Genomic DNA, 24575 nt, shown 5'->3' with positions numbered 1-24575 from the left:
AACCAGCTAATATCTGATCTTAAACAGCCCATTCTTTGAACAACATAATGGTTTGTTTAGGACTCACAAAGTTTAGTGGCCTCCAGCATTCCAAGTCCAGGTGATGAGAGCTGCAGAAAACAGCTAGGTCATGAGACCATTAAGCTTTTGAATCCCAACCAGGCGTGGTTGCTCACGCTTGAAATCTCAGCACTTTGGGAGGCCAAGACCCGAGGATCGCTTGAGCCCAGGAGTTTGAGGCCAGCCTGGGCAACATAGTGAGACTCTGTCTCTACCAAAAGTACAAAAATTAGCTGGGTATGGTGGCACATGCCTGTACTTGCAGCTACTTGGGAGGCTGGGGTGAGAGGATCACTTGAGCCTGGGAGGCTGAGGCTGCAGTGAGCCGTGATCATACCACTGCATTCCAGCCTGAGCGACAGAGAGAAACCTTGTCTCAAAAATAAAATTAGAAAAAAAAAAAAAAAAAAAAAGGAACCTAAGAAAACACAAGGCGTTGTCGGTAACTCGGGAGAGAAATGCTCTGGGTAAGAACTAGGGCAAAGAAGGCTATGTTTGAGGGATGGGAGGGAGAGTGGGAGGTTCCCAGATAGAATCAATGAGTTGGAGTTAAAAATGTGTGAGTGTTTCGGGGGTGGGACAGCAGAGGAATCTGGTTTCTTATGCGTAAAATAAGGGTATAAGGCCTACCTCATTAGATAAAATGTGTAAAGCTTCTAGTTTAGTGCCTGGCACATGGCAGATTTTCAAGAGGGTTTGAAGTTGACACATCATTTTCAATAGATTGCATGATATGTTCCTTAAAGAAGCTTGGGATACAAAAGCACATAGCTTACATACATGGATGGACATTGAGGCTCATGGATTTCAGACTGAGATTCAGGTTAAGATTCCTGATTAAGCCCTGACCTGAGACCTCCATACTTCCCACTGTGCCACGCTGCAGTTGGAAGGCCTTCAGACTGGAAATTCTGGTTATTGAAATTCTCTTAAGATGGGTATCTGGAACGTGCCTTCCCAGAAAGATTTCAAGAAATGAAAGACAGGCTCCGTGTAACACTAATCGCAATGATAATGGTACTATTTAAAAGCAGCTTCCCTGAGCCACTCCTGAAAGGGCAATTGGCTGATGCGGAGGAATTCACTCTTTAGATAACCTGGTAGAGAAGGGAAGGAGGGAGGGAGGACCTTAGATTTTTAATAAAAAAACCATTAACTTCAGCTAATAGCAATAACAATGGAGGCGCCTGGTGACTGCTGGCACTTACAATGTAAATGGAAAACACAGGGCACCTTGGATTTCTCCATTGTTACATGCTAATGAAGTGGCCCCACTCAAACAAAGGCCCCAGGAGAAATTAGTGGAGGGTGTGGCCTGGCCCCACACTGAGGAAGAAGCCTGTGTAGGATGCTGGCAATCTCGGTTCCAGAATTAGGATGTCCTTGTCTGCTCTACCTGGTTTTCTGACCCTGAGTGTCCCTGGACCTGTTTCTTTCAGTAAAATGTGTATAGTCAAGTCCAGGGGTGGCCATCCCCTGCCATCTAACCTGGCAACTTTGGTCATCCTTTTTCCTAATCAAACCAAAAAGAACTGAAAAAAATTACTTGCAGTTTCCTACACGCACTCTATCTAGAGGCATTTCTAGTTGGTCATCTTTTTTCTAGTCAAATTAGAGGCGTTTCTAGGTTGGTCATTCCTGGTTGGTCATCTTTTTTCCTGGTCAAACAAAAAAGAACTGAAAAAAATTACTTAAGAGTTTCCTACATGCACTCTATTTAGAGGCATTTGCTGGTTTTATTCCTTATGCATGTTTCAAGACTTCACCCGGCATCCGTGTTCATAGAATCTGTGGTGGTAACAGAAGGGGTCTCTATTCTCAATGTCTCACATTTTGGTATGAAATAGGACATGTGGGCAGACAGGAGGATGAATGTGATCAGGGTGGGACATGCAGGCAAATAACGATACAATGTGGCAGAATGAGACACTTGTCACAGGGATCTTATTGCTAGAGCTTTACAGAGGTGGTAAGAAACTGCTTAGGGAGCTAGCAGGGGCTAATCTGCCAGGCTTCACGAGGATGTGGTCTTTCAACTGCAGAGGTTCCCCCCACTACTCTCTGATGACTACAGTCTATGGAGGAACTTTATAAAATACAGATTCCCTGGCCCCTCCCCCAGAGACAGATTTTGTAGGTCTAGGGTGGAGTCTGGAAGTCCACTGATAAAAATCTCAGCTGAATTAAATTTAAAGGAGTTTAATTGAGCAATGAACAATTCGCGAATCCGGCAGCCGGCAGAATCACAGCAGATTCAGAGACTCCAGCCACGTGGTGGAAGATTTACAGACAAAAAAAGGGAAGTGATGAACAGAAATAGGACGTGAGGTACAGAACAGCTGGCTTGGTTACAGCTCCGCGTTTGCCTTATTATTATGATTATTATTGAGACTGAGTCTTGCTCTGTCGCCCAGGCTGGAGTGCAGTGGCGCAATCTCAGCTCACTGCAACCTCCACCTCCTGGGTTCAAGCGATTCTCGTGCCTCAGCCTCCTAAGTAGTAGCTGAGATTACAGGCACCCGCCACCGCGCCCGGCTAATTTTTGTATTTTTAGTAGAGTCCGGGTTTCACCATATTGGCCAGGCTGGTCTTGAATTCCTGACCTCAAGTGATCCGCCCGCCAAGGCCTCTCATAGCGCTGGGATTACAGGCGTGAACCCCCGCGCCTGGCGGCATTTGCCTTATTTGAACACTCAGCAGTTGAAATATGACTTCTGGGATTGGCCAAGACTTAGCTATTGTTCACAGGCGGATACTCCTAAATTAGGTTTTCAATCTTGTCTATTAAGCTAGGTTGCAGTTCGTCCACGAGGACTCAAATACAGAAGTACGGAGTCCTTCTAGGGCCATATTTAGTTCGCGTTAACGCTTCTAAGAAAAATAAGATAAACTGCCCTGTGGTCCTGACTTAGTTATTGTTACAGGCGCATAGTCCTAAATCGGGTTTTCACTCTTGTCTATTAAGCTAGGTTGCAGTTCGTCCACGAGGACTCAAATAAAGAAGTACGGAGTCCTTCTAAGGCCATATTTAGTTCGCTTTAACGCTACTAAGAAAAATAAGATAAGCTGCCCTGTGGTCCAGATGGTCAGCCCAGTTTGGAGGCCATCGATACAGTAGAGAGGCAACCCCAAATAACCCGTGACATTACAATCATCCCCTCTTATACGTGGTTTCGTTTTCTGAGGTTTTCGTTAACCTGAGGTCTAAAAATATTAAAGGGGACCAGGCGCGGTGGCTCATGCCTGGAATCCCAGCACTTTGGGAGGCTGAGACGGGCAGATTGCTTGAGGTCAGGAATTGGAGACCAGCCTGGCCAACATGGCAAAACCCTGTCTCTAAAAAAAATACAAAAAATTAGCGGAGCATGGTGGTACTCACCTGCGATTCCAGCTACTCAGGAGGCTGAGGCACAAGAATTGCTTGAGCCTGGGAAGCAGAGGTTGCAGTGAGCCGAAATTGCTCCACTGCACTCCAGCCTGGACAACAAGGCAAGACTCCGTCTCAAAATATACATATATACATAAAATTAAAATGCAAACATTAAATGGGCTGGGCATGGTGGCTCACGCCTGTAATTCCAGCACTTTGGAAGGCTGAGCTGAGAGGATTGCTTGAGCCCAGGAGTTCAAGACCAGCCTGGGCAATATGGGGAAACGCCATCCCTGCAGAAAACGCCATCTCTGCAGAAAACTCCATCTCCACAAAAATTAAGCCAGGCGTGGTGGCACACACCTGGGGTTCCAGCTACCCAGGAGGCTGAGATGGGAGGATCACCTGAGCTGGGGAGGTTGAGGCTGCAGTGATCTGTGATTGCCCCATGGCACTGCAGACTGGGTGAGAGAGTGAGACCCTGTCTCAAAAAATTAAATAAAAAATATGTGTATATCGGCGGGCGCGGTGGCTCACGCCTGTAATCCCAGCACTTTGGGAGGCTGAGGCAGGCAGATCACCTGAGGTCAGAAGTTCGAGACCAGCCTGACCAACATGGAGAAACCCCATCTCTACTAAAAATACAAAATTAGCTGGGCGTGGTGGTGCATGCCTGTAATTCCAGCTACTCGGAGACTGAGGCAGGAGAATTGCTTGAACCTGGGAGGCGGAGGTTGCAGTGAGCCGAGATAGTGCCATTGCACTCCAGCCTGGGCAACTACAGCGAAACTCCATCTTAATATATATATATATATATATTATATATGTATATAATATATATATAATATATGTATATATGTTAATTATATATTATATATGTATTATATATGTATATATGTTAATTATATATTATATATGTATATAGTGGAAAATTCCAGAAACAAATAATTCAGAAGTTTTAAATTGTGTGTAGCTCTGAGTAACATGAAATCTTGGGCCACCCAACTCCGTCCCACTGTAAGATGAAATCTTGTGCCACCCAACTCCGTCCCACCTGGCACATGAATCCTCCCTTCCTCCAGTGTATCCAGGCTGTACCTGCTCATTAGTCACTTAGTAGCCTTCTTGCTGATCAGATTGATTGTTGCTGTATCACAGCACTTGTGTTCAAAGAACCCTTATTTTACCTAATATTGGCTCCAAAGCACAAGAATAATGGTGCTGGCAATTCAGATATGCCAAAGAGCAGCCATAAAGTATTTCCTTTAAGTGAAAAGGTGACAGTTCTCAGCTTACTAAGGAAAGAAAAAAACTGCAAGCTGAGGTTGCTAAGATCTACCATAAGAACAAGTCTTATGCTATGAAATTGTTAAGAAGGAAAAACAAATTCATGCTAGTTTTGCTGTCACACCTCAACCTGCAAAAATTATGGCCACAATGCATGATAATTGCTTAGTTAAGATGGAAAAAGCATTAAATTTGTGGGTGGAAGACATGAACAGAAATGTGTTCTGATTGCTAGCAATCAAGTTCAGTACTATCCTTGGTTTCAGCATCCACTGGGGGTCTTGGAAAGCATCTTCGAAGATAAGGTGGGATTACTGTACAATACATTAGTGTAATGGCGGTGTTAGTGCTCTGGGGAGGAGGTTTTGTATATGCTAAGGGGTTCACCCAATGGAGCAGCAGAAGGAAGGAGGCCAGGTTGTGGAAATGTGGGTGCAAGGCTTAGACCAAGGAAAGCTCACGTCCTGCTCAAGGAGCAGGTAGCTCAGATTTGGCAGAGTACACGGGGAGAAAGGTGCTGTGACAAGAGACTGGAAAGGGGAACTGGGGGACAGATTGTAAAGGGCTATCCTTGAATAGTGTGCTAAGGAATGTGGACTTGATGGTGGAAGTATTGGTGGAGCAATGAAGATTTTAAAATTCATGATAGAGGGCCAGGCACAGTGGCTCATGCCTGTAATCCCAGCACTTTGGGAGGCTAAGGTGGGTGGATCAACTGAGGTCAGGAGTTCAAGACCAGCCTGGCCAAAATGGTGAAACCCCATCTCTACTAAAATTACAAAAATTAGCCGGGCATGGTGGTGCACACCTGTAGTCCCAGCTACCCCAACTACTTGAGAGGCTGAGACAGGAGAATAGCTTGAATCCAGGAGGGGAGTTTGCAGTGAGCAGAGATCGCACCACTGCATTCCAGCCTGGGTGACAGAACCGGACTCTGACTAAATAAATAAATAAATAAAAATAAAATTTATGATAGAATAGTAGATGAAGAAGACTTTCTCTCCAAAACAGCTTTGAGCTCGGGTCATTCATTTGATCAATGAACATTTCATTTGTTTGTTTGTTTGTTTTTTGAGACGAAGTCTTTCTCTGTTGCCCAGGCTGGAGTGCACTGGTGCAATCTTGGCTCACTGCAACCTCTGTCTTCTGGGTTCAAGCAATTCTCCTGTTTCAGCCTCCCGAATAGCTGGGATTTCAGGTGCACACCACCATGCCTGGCTAAGTTTTATATTTTTAGTAGAAATGGGATTTCACCACATTGGCCAGCCTGGTCTCGAACTCCTGATCTGAGGTAAACCACCCGCCTCGGCCTCTCAAAGTGCTGGGATTACAGGCCTGAGTCACCACTCTGGCCTTATTTCTTGAGTATCTTCTATCTGCCAGGTATGCCCTTGAGGAGACTGCAGTAAATAAAACAGACAGACATGGCCTCTTCTCAAACAGCTTACATTTTAGTGGGAAAAACAGATTGTAAGTACAATATATGGTATGTCAGGTGTGTTATGGAGAGGAATAAAGCGGGAGAGAGTGACATAGAGTGCTGGGGAGTTGAGCAGGTATTACGATGTTAAATAGGATGGGAAGGGAAGACTGCACTGAGGAGGTAATTTTTTCTTTTTGAGATGGAGTTTCACTCTGTCGCCGAGGCTGGAGTGCAGTGATGCAATCTTGGCTCACTGCAACCTCCGCCTCCCAGGTTCAAGCAATTCTCTGCCTCAGCCTCCAGAGTAGCTGGGATTACAGGCACCCGCCACCACGCCTGGCTAATTTTTTGTATTTTTAGTAGAGACGGGATTTCACCATGTTGGCCAAGATGGTCTCGATCTCTTGACCTCTTGATCCACCCACCTCAGCCTCCCAAAGTGCTGGGATTACAAGTGTGAGCCACCGCGCCTGGCCTGTTTGTTTTTTAATAGAGATGAGGTATCCGTATATTGCCCAGGCTGGTCTCAAATTCCTGGGCTCAAGCAATCCTCCCACCTCTGCCTCCCAAAGTGGAAGATGTATTTGAGCTGTCAAGCCGGTGAGGGAAGTTTGGGGTGAAGCAGAATTGCAAAGGCCCTGAGACTGGTGTGTGCATGGCATGTCTAGAGAATAATCAGACCAGTGTGGCTGAGCAGCAGTGGGCTGGTGGAAGAGAGATAAAGGCCACAGCCGAGAAGTAAGGGGAGAGGTACGAATCAGATGGGATTTGGTTATTCCTTCCTGCCCTTTCTTAGATAAATTAATGAATAATACAAGTGAATCTGAGCTCATCGGCAAATTTACAGCAGACTATGAAGATGCTGGTCTTAAAACTTTCTCTCCCTTGGACTATTGAAAAGGCTTTTTAAAACTAGACTCATAGCCGCAGGGTGTGGTGGCTAAGGCCTGTAATCCCAACACTTTGGGAAGTGAGGTGAGAGGATCCCATGTGCCCAGGAGTTTGAGGCTGTAATAAGTGCCCAGATGCACTACCAGATGCACTACCACCTGGGCAATGGAAGAGACTCTTTGTCAAAAAAAAAAAAGAAGAAGAAGAAGAAGAAAAAGAAAAAGAAAAGAAAAAAGAAAGGGCCGGGTGTGGTGGCTCATGCCTGTAATTCCAGCACGTTGGGAGGCCAAGGTGGGCAGATCATGAGGTCAAGAGATAGAGGCCATCCTGGCCAACATGGTGAAATCCTGTCTCTACTAAAAATACAAAAATTAGCCGGGCGCGGTGGCTCACGCTTGTAATACCAGCACTTTGGGAGGCCGAGGCGGGCGGATCACGAGGTCAGGAGATCAAGACCACGGTGAAACCCCATCTCTACTAAAAATACAAAAAAATTAGCCGGGCGTGGTGGCGGGCGCCTGTAGTCCCAGCTACTCGGAGAGGCTGAGGCAGGAGAATGGCGTGAACCCAGGAGGCAGAGCTTGCAGTGAGCCGAGATTGCACCACTGCACTCCAGCCTGGGCAACAGAGCGAGACTCCGTCTCAAAAAAAAAAAAAAAAAAAATACAAAAATTAGCCAGGTGTGGCAACACACGCCTGTAGTCCCAGGTACTCGGGAGGCTGAGGCAGGAGAATTGCTTGAACCCAGGAGGTGGAGGCTGCATTGAGCCAAGATCGCGCCACTCCCCTCCAGCCTGGGCGACAACGCAAGACTCTGTCTCAAAAAATTAAAAAAAAAAATCAAAGAAAGTTCTACTCCAAGGCTGAGTATGATGGCTCACACCTATAATCCCAGCACTTTGGAAGGCCGAGGCAGGAGGATTGCTTAAGGCCAGGAGTTTGAGATCAGCCTGGGCAACATAGGGAGACTCTGTCTCTACAAAAAAATTTTTAAAAAATTAGGCTGGGCGGGCCGGGCACGGTGGCTCATGCCTGTAATCCCAGCACTTCGGGAAGCCAAGGTGGGCAGATCACGAGGTCAGGAGATCGAGACCATCCTGGCTAACACGGTGAAACCCCGTCTCCACTAAAAATACAAAAAATTAACTGGGCGTGGTGGCGGGTGCCTGTAGTCCCAGCTACTCTGCAGGCTGAGGCAGGAGAATGGCGTGAATCCTGGAAGCGGAGCTTGCAGTGAGCCAAGATTGTGCCACTGCTCTCCAGCCCGGGCGAGAGAGCGAGACTCCGTCTCAAAAAATAAATAAATAAATAAATAAGGCTGGGTGTTGGGCGGGGCATGGTGGCTCATGCCTGTAATCCTAGCACTTTGGGAGGCCGAGGTGGGCATATCACCTGAGGTCAGGAGTTCGAAACCAGCCTGGCCAACATGGAGAAACCCCGTCTCTACGAAAAATACAAAATTAGCTAAGTGTGGTGGCGCATGCCTGTAATCCTAGCTACTTGGGAGGCTGAGGCAGGAGAATCGCTTGAACCCAGGAGGTGGAGGTTGCAATGAGCCGAGATTGCGCCATTGCCCTCCAGCCTGGGCAACAAGAGCAAAACTCCATCTCAAAAAAAAAAAAAAAGATTGACTCTAATTTCTTAAAAAGCATCATGCATACTTGAGACTTCTTTGAAATGAGTACCTGAAATGAGCTGAGATTGCGCCACTGCACTCCAGCCTGGGAGACAGAGCAAGACTCCCTCTCAAAAAAGAAAAAAAAAAAAGAAAAAGAAAGAAGGAAGGAAGGAAGGAAGGGAGGGAGGGAGGGAGGAAAACAAACCAAAAAACTAGTTATCAGCTGGGCATGGTGGCTCACGCCTGTAATCGCAGCACTTTGGGAGGCCGAGGCGGGCAGATCACCTGAGGTCAGGAGTTTGAGACCAGCCTGACCAACATGGAGAAACCCTGTCTCTACCAAAAATACAAAAATTAGCCAGATGTGGTGGTGCATGCCTGTAATCCCAGCAACTCGGGAAGCTGAGGTAGGAGAATCTCTTGAACGCAGGACATGGAGGTTGCAGTGAGCCGAGATTGCGCCATTGCACTCCAGCCTGGGCGACAGAGCAAGACTCCGTCTCAAAAATAAATAAATAGGCCGGGCGCGGTGGCTCACGCTTGTAATCCCAGCACTTTGGGAGGCCAAGGCAGGCGGATCACGAGGTCAGGAGATCGAGACCACGGTGAAACCCCGTCTCTACTAAAAATGCAAAAAAAAATTAGCCGGGTGTGGTAGCGGGCGCCTGTAGTCCCAGCTACTCGGAGAGGCTGAGGCAGGAGAATGGCGTGAACCTGGGAGGCGGAGCTTGCAGTGAGCCGAGATCGCGCCACTGCACTCCAACCTGGGTGACAGAGCGAGACTCCGTCTCAAAAAAAAAAAAAAAAAAAAATAAATAAATAAATAAATAAAACTAGTTATCTATTCATGCCTGCCTCTTCTCTTCCATTGGATGGTGAACTCCTTGAGTCCCAGAACTCCGTTTCATTTACAAGGTAACCTAGACTATGGTGCTCAATGTAAGAATCACAAAAAGTGTTGAACTGAATTGAACTGATGCATTTGTATTTTCTGCAGTTATTTCCTTTTCTTTCCTAAATTCTGATAAAAGTTAATTTGGAAAATGTCAGCCTGTCTCAGCTGTTCTCAGAGGAAAGAAGGAAAAGGGCACTTGTTCATGCAGAGACTGAGAAAAAGCACATCCCTGGAGGCCAGGGATAGTGACTGCTGTTGAGATGCAAGTGAGGGACCCCACAGGGAGGGAAAAAAAACAGCAGGGAAAGCCAGCCCGAATGACAGCTGTTTCTTTCTACCTGAAAATCTCCTTTTGAGATCTCCTCTTTCCTCAAATCTGGAGGGTGGTGGATATTCTAAATAGAAGGCCATGCTCCCTCACAGCCTCTCTGAGAAGGGTCTCCCCTGTGTTTGTGTGCAGCAGGTGGAGGTCACCTTCCTGATTGGGACCTGTATCAAGTGGGATGGGAAGAATCACTACAAGAGGATGGGTTCATGGCTGCCTGACACCCTACTACCCTTCTTCGAGCTGATTAAAAGGATAATGGTTTGGGAGGCCGAGGCTTGAGGATCACTTGATGTCAGGAACTTGAGACCAGCTTGGCCAACATGGTGAAACCCCGTCTTCACTAAAAATACAAAAAAATTAGCTGAGCGTGGTGGTGGGCACCTGTAATCCCGGCTACTCAGGAGGCTGAGGCAGGAGAATCGCTTGAACCTGGGAGGAGGAGGTTGCAGTGAGCCGGGATCTATGCTACTGCACTCCAGCCTGGGTGACAACTAACATAGGCAAATGCAGTAGCACAGTTATTTTAAGAAAAGGAGGCCGGGCATGCTGGCTCATGCCTGTAATCCCAGCAATTTGGGAGGCCTAGGTGGTGGATTACCTGAGGTGGGGAGTTCGAGACCAGCCTGACCAACATGCAGAAACCCCATCTCTGCTAAAAATTAGCCGGGCATAGTGGTGCATGCCTGTAATCTCAGCTACTCAGGAGGCTGAGGCAGGAGAATTGCTTGAACCCAGGAGGCGGAGGTTGTGGTGAGCTGAGATTGCACCATTGCACTCCAGCCTAGGCAACAAGAGTGAAACTCCACCTCAAAAAAAAAAAAAAAAAAAAAAAGAGCCGGGCGCAGTGGCTCACGCCTGTAATCCTAGCACTTTGGGAGGCCGAGGCGGGCAGATCACGAGGTGAGGAGATTGAGACCATCCTGGCTAACATGGTGCAACCCCAACTCTACTAAAAAATACAAAAAACCAAAAAATAAGCAGGTGTGGTGGTAGGTGCCTGTAGTCCCAGCTACTTGGGAGGCTGAGGCAGGAGAATGGCCTGAACCTGGGAGGCGGAGCTTGCAGTGAGCCAACACGGTGCCACTGCATTCCAGTCTGGGCAACAGAGCGAGACTCTGAGAGAGAGAGAGAGAGAGAGAGAGAGAGAGGGAGAGGGAGGGAGGGAGGGTGGGGGGGAGAGAGAGAGAGAGAGAGAGAAAGAAAGAAAAGGCCCGGCATGGTGGCTCATGCCTGTAATCCCAGCACTTTGGGAGGCCAAGGCGGGTGGATCACCTGAGGTCAGGAGTTCGAGACCAGCCTGGCCAACATGGTGGAACCCTGTCTCTACTAAAAATATACAAAGTAGCCAGACATGGTGGTGGGCGCCTGTAATCCCAGCTACTCAGGAGGCTGAGGCAGGAGAATTGCTAGAACCCAGGAGATGGAGGTTGCAGTGAGCCGACACGGTGCCACTGCATTCCAGCCTGGGCGACAGAGCGAGACTCTGTCTCAAAAAACAAAAACAAAAACAAAAAAAGAGAGAAAAGGAGATGGAGCTCCCTGGGGAAAAAAAAAAGCAGCCTGAGGCATGCAGCCGGCCTGACTGTTTGGGTGTCTCCCAGTCTCATGCTTCTGCTTCTCTATCTCCCCTCCTGTACTCCTACTCCAGAGTCTCCCAAAAGCCTGTAGATCTGCTCCAGAGAGGAAGCTGGGAGCTGATTCTGGAGGAGAGCCCTAGACCAGGGCTTCTAGCTTTCCCTTATGCTCTGGATGGTGTTTACCAAGTACCCAGCCTTGAAGTCATTTGTGATGCTCTCTGCCTTACAGAAGAAAAATGGGTTTTGCCTCAGTTCCTCAGTCCTGTTTAAATATTTAGTTTAATCAGCACTGGCCCAAGTGCCTTTTCCATTTCCCCCGGTGCCTGGGAGCCATGCTGACACCAGCATCATAAATAATGCATCTGATCCCAGCAACATGCCATTGGCCGGGAGTCACTCCATCCCTCAAGTCTCCCAGCCTGCCCGCTGCTGCAGATGCTTTGGGTGAAGCTAGGCCAAGATAGAGAAGTCAGTCTTGAGCCCTGCAACCTTCAGCCAGAAAGCCACTCCTGGAGGGAGTCAGTATGACAAGCAAGTGGTCCCCACGCCAGCCCAGATCTGAGAGGCCTTTGAGGGGCTATATTGGTGGGGGGAATGGGAAGAGGTAGAAGCACCAAGGCCGCAGAGTGTTCAACTCTGCCTTCAGCATTGCTCTGACCTCATGGGGAGACTTCAGGCCCATTAGAAAAGGTCTGACTTAGGCTCTATGTGAGTATAGAGCAGAGGACAAGGGCACCCGATTTCCAGATTTCAGGAGACAGCCAAGATCAAGGGCAGAGGAAGGAGGCCCTACGAAACGCTGGAAACTTCTCTCTTCCTTCTGCCTCCAGAATTCTAGCTTCTAACGTGGACTCCACCCTTCATTTCAAGAACACAGTCCAAAATACATATACCTACTTTGTACCCACAAAATTTAAAAGAAATGGCCAGGTGAGGTGGCTCACGCCTGTAATCGCAGCTACTTGGGAGGCTGAGGCAGGAGAATTGCTTGAATCCAGGAGGCGGAGGTTGCAGTGAGCAGATATCGCACCACTGCACTTCAGCCAGGGAGGAGCCGAGATCGCGCCACTGCACTCCAGCCTGGGCGACAGAGAGAGACTTTGTCTCAACATAAATAAATAAAAATTTAAAAATTAAGAAAAAAAAAAAACACAGTCCAGATTTTACTTCATTATTCTAGAAGCCTGGAGGGGGTGGGGTGGGGTGGGGGAGTCAGGGCTTCCAGAAGATGGACACTATGTCTCCTCTTACAGAAAGGAACCAATGACAGGATTTGGCTGGACGGGTTCTGGGTGTCCTTTACCAAAGCCTCGAAAAGGTCAAACTGCCTCCAGGTGCCCTGCTCAGTGCTCTGATCTGTGCAATTAAACGTGAAACATTGCATTAGTTGCCACTAATAATATAGTTCTGACCTGGCTTTGTAAAAGCAGCTCCTTGAAGCGGCTCTGTAATACTCATGCTTTTTTCCTCTGAAACTTTACAGAGATAAAAGGAGACATAAACAATGATTTATTTATCCAGGACTTCAAAGTTTAGCTTTGAGCTCTCCAACATTTTTGGTCCTTTTTGAAATCAAGAGTGCAAATAAACTTCCCTCTGTCTCTTATAGAAACGGCAGTAGCTACAAACCTACAGATAAAGCTAAAAGGAGCTGATAAAGCCGGGCGCGGTGGCTCACGCTTGTAATCCCAGCACTTTGGGAGGCCGAGGCGGGCGGATCACGAGGTCAGGAGATGGAGACCACGGTGAAACCCCGTCTCTACTAAAAATACAAAAAATTAGCCGGGCGTGGTGGCGGGCGCCTGTAGTCCCAGCTACTCGGAGAGGCTGAGGCAGGAGAATGGCGTGAACCCAGGAGGCGGAGCTTGCAGTGAGCCGAGATTGCGCCACTGCACTCCAGCCTGGGTGAAAAAGCGAGACTCCGTGTCAAAAAAAAAAAAAAAGAAAAAAGAAAAAGGAGCTGATAAAAAGAGCAAATTCTAGTCTCTATTCCTCAGTCTGGCAGGGGATGTGGGGGATTCATGAGTCCCCTCTCCCTGTCCTTGGAGTCATCTACACCATTGGGTATCTCGGGCCAACCCTACCAATTTATTTTGAGCTGCCTAGCACCTGAAGAATCAAGAACCACCAAGGAAAGATGGCAGGGGAGTTGGTATTCACTGGCCACCACTTTGCCAAATCCAGTGTTGATTTATTGCTCTTGCTCCAGTTTGTTGGTTGGACCACTCCCTTTTTCACTTGGCCTTTGGGACCGGTACTTCTCTGACATTTCTCACACCTCCCTCAATGCTTCCTAGTCTCTCTTTATGGCTCTCCTCCTGATCACTACCTGCATAGTTCTCAATCTTGGCTACACTGTGGAATCACCTGAGAACTTTTTTTTTTTTTTTTTGAGACGGAGTTTCGCTGTTGGTACCCAGGCTGGAGTGCAATGGCATGATCTCGGCTCACTGCAACCTTTGCCTCCTGGGTTCAAGTGATTCTCCTGCCTCAGCCTCCCAAGTAGCTGGGACTAGCTGGGACTAAAGAAATGTGCCACCACGCCTGGCTAATTTTGTATTTTTAGTAGAGATACGGTTTCTTCATGTTGGTCAGGCTGGTCTTGAACTCCCGACCTCAGGCCATCTGCCCACCTCGGCCTCCCAAAATGCTGGGATTACAGGCATGAGCCACCGTGCCCAGCCTTTAAAAAAAATTTTTTTTTTTTTTTTTTGAGACAGAATCTCACTCTCTCATTAGGCTGGAGTGCAGTGGTATCATCTCATCTCACTGCACCTCTGCCTCCTGGGTTCAAGCAATTCTCCTTCCTCCCAAGTAGCTGAGACTACAGGCACACGCTGCCACGCCCAGCTTTTTTTTTTTTTTTTTTTTTTTTCCGTATTTTAGTAGAGACGGGGTTTCACCATATTGCCCAGGCAATATGAGCTCATGCAATCCGCCCCCCTCGGCCTCCCAAAGTGCTAGGATTACAGGCGTGAGCCACCGTGCCCGGCCTTTTTTTAAACTAAAACCCATGGCCTACTCCAAACTAATTAAATCAGGATTTCTGGGGGTGGAGCTCAGCCTTGTCTCAGTAGTTCCCCTGGAGCAGCTAGAGTAGAGAACCAACCTTTGCTCTCAATGTTGGCTTGCCCCAGGGCTCAGGCCTCTGCCCTCCTCTCCACCCACACTCCCTCTCCTGGCAGGTAATCTCACCAGTCTCCAGCTTCCTCCACTGTCTATGTGGTGGTGACTCCCAGATTTGTATCTCTAGTCTAGGCCTCTCTGCTAAGTTCCAGAGCCCAGATCCAGTTGTCTATCTAATACTTCCAAACAGATGTCTATAAGCACCCGGGAGTCCTAAAAAGCCTGTAATCCCAGCACTTTGGGAGGTCAAGGAGGATGGATCACCTGAGGTCAGGAGTTGGAGACCAGCCTGGCCAACATGGTGAAACACTGTCTCTACTAAAAATACAAAAATTAGCCAGGCGTGGTGGCGTGCACCTGTAATCCCAGCTATTCTGGAGGCTGAGATGGGAGAATTGCTTGAACCTGGGAGGCGGAGGCTGCAGTAAGCTGAGATCACGCCACAGCACTCTAGCCTAGGCAACAGAGCGAGACCTTGTCTCAAAAAAAAAAAAAAAAGTTTGTTTTCCCATTTCATCTCTGATATTCAATCCTTCAGTAAGAGCTGCTGGCTCGGCCTTAAAAAATATATGTCTGGCCAGGCACAATCGCTCACGCCTGTAATCCCAGCACTTTGGGAGGCTAAGGCAAGCGGATCACCTGAGGTCGGGAGTTCGAGAGCAGCCTGACCAACATGGAGAAACCCCATCTCTACTAAACACAATATTAGCCGGGCGTGGTAGTGCATGCCTGTAATCCCAGCTACTCTGGAGGCTGAGGCAGAAGAATCACTTGAACCCGGGGCAGGGGGCAGGCAGGGGGGTGCAGTAGAGGTTGTGGTAAGCCGAGATCGAGCCGCTGCACTCCAGCCTGGGCGACAAGAGTGAAATTCCATCTCAAACAAACAAACAAACAAAAAAAAACTCTATTGGCCATGACAGCTACCATTCTGCTCCAAGTCTTTGTTACTTCTCTCTTCCTTGAACTATGTCAATCTCCTATGAAGTCTTCTTGTTTCTCTTCCTCAGGGTTCATACTCTGCACAGCAGTCCAAGTGATTTTTTTTAATTTTTAATTTTAATTTTAATTTTTTGAGGTGGAGTTTTGCTCTGTAACCTCCGCCTCCTGGGTGCAAGCGATTTTCCCACCTCAGCCTTCTGAGCAGCTGGGATTACAGGTGCACACCACCATGCCCGGCTAATTTTGTATTTTTAGCAGAGATGGGGTTTCACCATTTTGGCCAGGCTGGTCTTAAACTCCCGACCTGAGGTGATCTGCCTGCGTCGGCCTCCCAAAGTGCGTGAGCCACTGTGCCTGGCTGATTTTTTTTTAAACTGCATCACTGGCAAGCAAGTGAACTTTTAAAAACAAATCAAGCTGTGGTTGGTGGTGGACGCCTATAATCTCAGCACTCTGGGAGTGAGCGAGTGGATCACTTGAGGTCAGGAGTTCAAGACCAGCCTGGCCAACAAGGTGAAACCCCATCTCTACTAAAAATTCAAAAATTAGCTGGCCGTGGTGGTGGATGCCTGTAATCCCAGCTACTAGAGAGGCTGAGGTGGGAGAAAGGCTTGAACCCAAAAGGCAGAGGTTGCAGTGAGGTGAGATGGTGCCACTGCACTCCAGCCTGGGCAACAGAGTAAGACTCCGTCTCAAAAAAAAAAACAACAACAAAACAAAAAACAAACACACACACACACACACACACACACACACACACAACCCCAGGGCTGGGTGCAGTGGCTTACACCTGTAATCACAGCACTTTGGGAGGCTGAGGTGGGTGGATCACCTGAGGTCAGGAGTTTGAGACCAGCCTGGCCAACATAGTAAAACTCCATCTCTACTAAAAAAAAAAAAACAAAATTAGCGGGGTGTGGTGGCGCATGCCTGTAATCCCAGCTACTCAGGAGGCTGAGGGAAGAGAATCATCTGAACCCGGGAGGTGGAGGTTGCAGTGAGCCGAGATCTGGCCACCGTACTTCAGCCTGGGTGACAGAACGAGACTCCATCTCAAAAACAAAACAAAAACCAAATTAAGTCTCCATTATTCCATGTTTAAAACCTTCCAAAGGCTTCCCACTATATTTAGAATAAAATCCAAACTCTTTACCATGGCCCACCAGTCCCTATGGGATCCTGACCCTATTCACCTCCCTGACCCCATCTGCTCTCCACACTGGCCTTTCCATGTCATGATCAGGTCAGGCTAATTCCTGATGTGGGGAACTTGCACTTTTTCCCTCTGTCTGGAATGTTGCTCTCCAGATGTCCCAAGTGTTCACTCTATTTCATTATTTTAGTTTCTTTTCAGTTCTTAGCATATACAAAAGGCCTTCCCTTACCACCATCATCACTTTTTGTTCTCTGATCTTGATTTACTCTCCCTGTAACATTTATCATTCTATACTAGAATATCTGTTTATTTCTTTTTTTTTTTTTTTTTTTTGAGATGGAGTCTCGCTCTGTAGCCCAGGCTGGAGTGCAGTGGCACAATCTTGGCTCACTGCAACCTCCGCCTCCCAGGTTCAAGCGATTCTCCTGCCTCAGCCTTCTGAGTAGCTGGGATTACAGGCACCTACCACCACGCCTGGCTAATTTTTGTATTTTTAGTAGAGACGGGGTTTCACCATGTTGGCCAGGCTGGTCTCAAACTCCTGCCCTCGTGATCCACCCACCTCCACCTCCCAAAGTGCTGGGATTACAGGCGTGAGCCACCGCGCCCGGCCCCAGGTGTCCTTTTCTCTTAGCACTAAGCCAACCGTGTCAGCTAGGAGGAGAGACAAACCAAGGTGTGTTAAACACATTGAGCTGTTTCAAGGGATTGAGTAGGACTTAGATAAAGTGGTGAGGGGTCCCCTTCTTTCTCTGTGTATTTCTCTTTATTCTCTTATTCTGTTTCTGTGTCCCTTAATCTGTGTATACTGTATACTGCTCTAAGTGTTTTCTGGATGACTCTATGTTTACTTAAAATTGAAAGGTGGCTTTCAGTCCTTGCGTACCGGGGAACAAGGTCGTGGAAAAAAAGGTCTTGGTGAGGTGCCGCCATTTCATCCGTCCTCAGTCTCTGCGCCTTTCCCAGAGCTTCCAGCAGTGCTATGTTGGGCCAGAGCATCCAGAGGTTCACAACCTCTGTGGTCCGTAGGAGCCACTATGAGGAGGGTCCTGGGAAGAATTTGCCATTTTCTGTGGAAAACAAGTGGTCGTTACTAGCTAAGATGTGTTTGTACTTTGGATCTGCATTTGCTACACCCTTCCTTGTAGTAAGACACCAACTGCTTAAAACATAAGGATGTTTCAGTTCCTCCATTTAACAGATATGAAGAGCATTTTAAGAGGTGCAGCCTCTGGAAGTGGATCAAACTAGAACTCATATGCCATACTAGATATGTTTGTCAATAAACTTATGATGTGAAAAAAAAAAAAAATTGAAAGGTGGATACCATCTGTAGGAGTTTCCTAAGGCTCCTGTAACAAATTACTACAAATTGGGTAGCTTCAAACAATTCATTCTCTCACAGTTCTACAGGCCAGAAGCTTGAAAGCAAGGTGTCAGTAGGGTTAGTCCTTCTGGAGTCTCTGGGGGACAATCCATCCCATGCCAATGGTTGCTGGCAACCCCTGGCACTCCTTGGTTTGTAGCTGCGTAAGTCCCATCTCTGCATCTCCCTCCACAGGGCTGCCCCTTTTTCTCTGTGTCTTTCCTCTTCTGTCTCTTATAAGGACACATGTCATTAGACTCAGGGTCCATCCTAATCTCAGGATAATCTCACCTTGAGATCTTTAGCTTAATTATATCTGCAAACACCCTTTTTCCAAATAAGGTCATATTCACAGGTTCTGGGTGGGCATGTCTTTTGGGGGGCCACCATTCAACCCACTACATCATCTTAGAGGCAAGAGGGTGAGGTAGGAATGAGTCAGATTTGCTTTTTCAGGCTGTGTCCCTTTCCATCTCCTTCTATTCTTTCCATCTTCCCTCCCCCTCCCCACCCCAGCTGCTTTTCAGGGCTGGGAAGAAGGAGTGAGGGTTGAGGCAGAACCTTCTGTGGATGCTTGCTGACAATTTTGCTAGCTACTCCTAGTGAGATGGTCAGCACGGGCCATTCCCCCTTGGTTTCCTGGTCTGCTTTGGGCAGTGGCTTATGTGGCTCTGCCCACGCTCTGCCTATTTGCACATTTGCACCTGGACTCTGATCTCCTGAACCTGACCTGCCAAACCTGTTTCCACCCAACCTGAAGGACTCAGGGAACCTGCTTCTTTCCCTGGGGCCAGGGTTTGGCTTATTCCTTAGACTGGCTGGGCTCTGAGCTGATGGTAACACCAGAAGTGGCTATTTCCAGCTCAGATCTCCCTCCTAAACACCAGGCCTTTTCATCCAACTGTTTCCCAAAGAGAAGATGTCTACCTGGATATTTCCAAAGGCACCTCAAACACAACCCTTCCAGCACAGAACCTGTCCACTATCCTCTTCCCCAACTTGCCTTTCCTCCTGTATGCTTTACTCACTGATCTCTACTTACAGCTCCCCATAAGCCTTGTCACCACCCTTTCACCTCGTGCCTCCCTAGAGTCACCAGATCCGATACCTCTTGCCTCCTACATCTCTCTAAAACCATCTACTTATCGTAACCCACTGCCTGTACCCTAGGCCAGACCACCACCCCTTCTCACCAATCTCCCAACTGATCTGGTCTGGACTCTCCACCCTTTCTAATCCACTCTGTACTGCAGTCTGAATCATCTATACAAACACCTTACTCCCTGTCACATTCCTTCAACACTTCCCATTGATTCTTTTTCTTGACCCTACAACCTCCACCTCCCAGGTTTAAGCGATTCTCCTGCCTCAGCCTCCCAAGTAGCTGGGATTACAGGTGTGCGACACCATGCCTGGCTAATTTTTGTATTTTCAGTAGAGATGGGGTTTCGCCATGCTGGCCAGGCTGGTCTCAAACTACTGACCTCAGGTGATTCGCCTGCCTTGGCATCCCAAAGTGCTGAGTGTGAGCCACTGCATGGACCAACCATTTCTTTTTTCTTTTTTTTTTTTTTTGAGACGAAGTCTCACTTTTCGCCCAGGCTGAAGTGCAGTGGTGCCATCTCAGCTCACTACAAGCTCCACCTCCCGGGTTCATGCCATTCTCCTGCCTCAGCCTCCTGAGTAGCTGGGACTACAGGTGCCCGCCACCACACCCAGCTAATGTTTTGTATTTTTAGTGGATATGGGATTTCATCATTTAGCCAGGATGGTCTTGATCTCCTGACCTCGTGATCCGCCCACCTCGGCCTCCCAAAGTGCTGGGATTACAGGTGTGAGCCACTGCGCCTGGCGTGGACCGACGATTTCTTTCTTTCTTTTTTTTTTTTTTTGACGGAGTTTCGCTCTTGTCGCCCAGGCTAGAGTGCAATGGCGCGATCTCGGCTCACTGCAACCTCTGCCTCCCGGGTTTAAGCCATTCTCCCGCCTCAGCCTCCAGAGTAGCTGGAATTACAGGCATGTGCCACCACGCCCAGTTAGTTTTTTGTATTTTTAGTAGAGACGGGGTTTCACTATGTTGGCCAGGCTGGTCTTGAACTCCTGACCTCAGGCGATCCGCCTTTGCCTCCCAAAGTGCTGGGATTACAGGTGTGTGCCACTGCGCCCGGCCAACCATTTCTTATTCAAATCTACAGTAGTTAAAAAAGAGAAACAGTAGGGTCAATTAGGTTAACCACCCAGAGGCTCATTTCTGTCCCCATTATGACTTAGTCTCTTTTCTACTACCTAAAGATAATGTTACTAGAGAAGGAACCTTCTTGTGGAAGCAGCCAAATGGCTGAGCTAGCTCCCCTGTGAGGGCATGAGGGAACTATGGGATCCGAAAACACATACTGCCTGAAACCAAGACCTTTAGGGATTTCATGTTTTTTGCACAGGGGATCTACAGAAGAACCATCTCTATGACTAGAGAAGCTACAGAACTCCCAAGTGTTTCCTTTCTCTTTGGGGCTCTTCTGCTTTGATTCTTGCCATCACATGCCTACACTTCTCTTGGGATATGTTCCTCTGCCTTTAAAACCCAGGCCCTCCTTAGAATATGAGACAGGCTGGCCTTTTCTGAAAGAATTTTACTAAATAAGAGAAGAAGTTAATGAAAGGAAAAAGAAGACAGAAATAAATCATGGAAAACACAAACCAACAAGATAAAGTCCCTTTTCCAAAGCCTGGCCTCTGGTTTCAGATTAATTATATTTTAGACCTCCAGGTTCCTGTCCTGGGTTAAGTATGAAAGAACTCCCAGACTGTGCCCAGCACCAATCTCTTTTAATTTATTTTTTTGAGATGAAGTCTCATTCTGTTGCCCAGACTGGAATGCACTGGCGTGATCTTGGCTCACTGCAATATCCGCCCCCTGGGTTCAAGCGATTCTTCTGCCTCAGCTTCCTGAGTAGCTGGGACTACAGGCGCACGCCACCATGCCCTGCTAATTTTTTGTATTTTTAGTAGAGATGGGTTTTCACCATGTTGACCAAGCTGGTCTCGAACTCCTGACCTCATGATCTGCCTGCTTCGGCCTCCCAAAGTGCTGGGATTACAGGCGTGAGCCACCACGCTCGGCCAACCAGCACCAATCTCTTTTTATTTTTTCGCACATATAAAAATTCCATCCCTACGTTGAGACAAAAACCAACTCTCCATTTCACCTATTGACCTAAAGCTTTCTTTTTTCTTTTGTTTGTTTGTTTGTTTGTTTATTTATTTATTTATTTATTTTGAGGCAGAGTCTTACTCTATTGCCCAGGCTAGAGTGCCGTGGCACAAACATGGCTCACAGCCTCGACCTCCTGGGCTCAAGCGATTTTCCTGCCTCAGTCTCTTCCAGAGTAGCCAGGACCATAGGTGTGCACCAACTGGCTAACTTTTTTTTTTTTTTTTTTTTGGTAGAGGTGGGGTCCCATGTTGCCCAGGCTCAAATGATCCTCCTGCCTTGGCCTCCCAAAGTGCTGGGATTACAGGCCTGAGCCACCATGTCTAGCCACCTATAGCTTTCTTGCTGCATCCACTTCTCTTCAACTAAATGGTGAAGAACTACCTTATATGTGGTTCTTTAATTGCAACAAATGTGTAAGGAAATTTCATCCATGGAAGGGCTGGATTTGCCCTGGGATTTCTGGCATGGCCTGAGACACACTTCTTCCTTAGTGATGAGAATAACTGGAATAGAGAGAAGGGACCTAACACATATGAAACTCTCAACAAGTGCCAAACACCTTCTATATTTAAATTTTACCAGGCTGGGCCTGGTGGCTCATGCCTGTAATCCCAGCATTTTGGGAGGCCGGGCAGGCAGATCACTTGAGGTCAGGAGTTCCAGACCAGTCTGGCCAACATGGTGAAACCCTGTCTCTACTAAAAATACAAAAATTAGCCAGACGTGGTGACGGGCACCTGTAGTCCCAGCTGCTTGGGAGGCTGAGGCAGGAGAATTGCTTGAGCCTTGGAGGTGGAGCTTGCAGTGAGCCAAATCGTGCCATTGCACTCCAGCCTGGGCAACGAGAGCGAAACTCTGTCTCAAAAAAAAATTATTTTATTTTACCATAAGCCTTTGTGGTAGGTATCAATTAGTAGTCATACTTTCTAACACCTCTTGAGGCTCAGAGGGGTTAAGTAACTTGCTCAAGGTCTTTATAGTTAAACTGCCAAACTAGGAGTGAAGTTAGGGCTGGTTGATGACAAGTTTGTGGTCTAAACCATGTAGCTAAGAAGGGAGAGGTGCCTTTGCTTTTTTAAAGGTGCAGGCTGTCCACCTGTCTTTGGTTGAAAGGTTTCTTTCAATCTACAAACATTTGCTGAACTCCTTTATGTGTGAACCTCTCTAGAATTAGGACATATAAAAGTTTCACAGGCAAAGTCCTTGTAATTCAGCTCTTCTGATTCTTTGAGTCCATGATTTGTTGGTATTTATTCTTCAGATACTGAGTATCTACTACGTCAGCTCAGAAATGTAGAGGACATTGGTCTAGGAGCTGGAGATGGAAGAGACTAATATATAGAATCTAGAGTAAAAAACGGTTCTAAGTCCTGCCACCATCATTACCTCCTGCTAGTCCCCTTCAAGTCTTTGAGGCCTTTCATGGGGGGCTTCTGGATAAGGCTGTTCCTAAGGGGACATAGGGAGGAGTTTTCTTGGCATCTTTCACCGTTTATTGTGGTTAGCACAGTCATCATCAACACCTGGCAAGAGCACTAAGCTTGGGAAATGAGACAGGCACACAATGAATTAACAAAAACAGGGAAAGATTTCAAAGGAGGAGAAATTGCTTATGAAAAATTAATGGGAAAACACCCTAAAGCTTGTGATCCACTTCTTTGTACTTTATGGTTTCTAGATGGCCTTTGCACTTGGAGAAAGACTGTGGTTCGGAACATTCTAGGCCAGAGGAAAGGGCTGATTTGTAATCCCAATATTGCTGCGAGTTTACTGTGTGATTCCAGGTGAATTATTCAACCTATTTATGTGTCAGCTCAGAAATGGAGTGATGTCAGTTTTGTCAGAATGTTTTTGGTGGGATCTCTGGTAAATGTTGAATGACAGCTATGCAATGTGTGGAACAGAACACTTTTGCTTTCTTCTTTGGGTCAGAATTTGACACATGGCTCAGAATTTGACACACAGCAGAGAACCCTTGGGAATCTGTGGTTTTCTGGGGTTAAAAAGAAAGCAAGAGACACCTGTTATTTGCATGGTTTACAAAGCATTTTCCGATATCATCACAACTGATCCTTACCACACCTGTGAAGGGGGAACTCACGTCCCCATTTTATAGACAAGGAAACAGGTCATAGAGTCAATGTAATTCAATGGTGCTTTATTTTTTATTTTTATATTTTGCCTCAGCTATGCACAGTTTTTTCATCTCAATACTTTGTGATAAGTGACCATCACAAATGTCATCATCAAACAACCAAAACACAACCTTCTTTTCTGGGGGCACCTCTTAGCCCCGCACGGACCTTAAACCCAGAGTCGACAGCACACAGCTGTGTATCACCACACATTCCAAACAAGCCACCACACCAAGAAATCTTCTTCGTGTTTATTATGCAGCAATGTCTGGGAGTACTTTGGAATGGACTGGCTTCTCTAAAGAAAGTTATTTGTGTTCATTTGGGGGATCGCCAGCTAAGATTCAACGTTGTTTTTTTTTGTTTCTGTGAGAGTGGGAAGGCCCTGAAAACAGAGGTTGTTTAGAGAATTGGCCTGGGACAATAACCACTTAGAAGCTTTAGGCACATAACCAGTTAAGTGTCCATCGACATCAAGCTGATTGAACAGAATCTCCTCTTTTTGAGGGGGGGGTGGTGATTGTGAACTGTAGGGCCCTATTCCCCCATGGACAAAGGAAGCCCCTCACTCCTAAAGGCCCCTTTTCCCAGCAGAGCAGGCCCTGCATATATAGTGCCTGTCTAGAGCCAAGGCCTCCATCTGGGTGTTGGAGAGTTGGTTCTGCTCAGCCCAGTTTTGGGGTGAATGATGACGCAGTTAGGGTGGCCTAGGAAGGGAGTTTTTCTACCTCTGTCCCCAGCTGGGTCTCAGGCGAGGCGGGAAGCACCTGGCATCTTCCTGGCCCTAGAGCATGCAGGCTCCAGGCCGGCCCCTTGGATCTCACCACGAGGAAGGCACCCTGCTGCCTGCACTTATTTGCATCCAAGAGTGCATTGAGACTGGCGCTTGTCTACTAGGTCAGCCACAGGGGGGTTCCTCAGGGACAGAGGTAGGGAAGGAGGACCTGTCTTGGGGTGGACAGGTGACGGGGTACCCTGGGTGAGGGAAGAGGTGCTGGGGAGAGGCTAAGCCCCAGCCCCCACTCTAATTCTCTAACAGCCCCTGGTCCGCATTTGAGCATTTGAGCGCAGGCCTCTGCCTCAGCCAGGACCCTGGCCTCCGGGCCCTCCACTTCCAGCAAGGCCCCTCACCCTCCCTCCCACTCCCTTTCCCCTCCCTCCCACTCCCTTTCCCCTCCCTCCCACTCCCT

General features: G+C 47.6%; 1 protein-coding gene across 1 annotated transcript; it reads left to right on the top strand.

Annotated features, from left to right (window-relative positions):
- Positions 1 to 17544: 17544 nt before the first annotated feature.
- LOC129463131 (cytochrome c oxidase subunit 7C, mitochondrial-like) lies at positions 17545 to 17982 on the top strand. Its single transcript, XM_055243662.1, has one exon. It carries the CDS (start codon positions 17653 to 17655, stop codon positions 17842 to 17844), a length of 192 nt encoding a protein of 63 aa, XP_055099637.1. The 5' UTR covers positions 17545 to 17652; the 3' UTR covers positions 17845 to 17982.
- Positions 17983 to 24575: the final 6593 nt, after the last annotated feature.

Source organism: Symphalangus syndactylus, chromosome 14, assembly GCF_028878055.3.
Source record: "Symphalangus syndactylus isolate Jambi chromosome 14, NHGRI_mSymSyn1-v2.1_pri, whole genome shotgun sequence".
In the NCBI taxonomy this organism is placed as follows: domain Eukaryota; kingdom Metazoa; phylum Chordata; class Mammalia; order Primates; family Hylobatidae; genus Symphalangus; species Symphalangus syndactylus.
The sequence above is the reverse complement of the archived record's forward strand: the minus strand, read 5'-3'. Positions and strand labels throughout refer to the sequence as shown.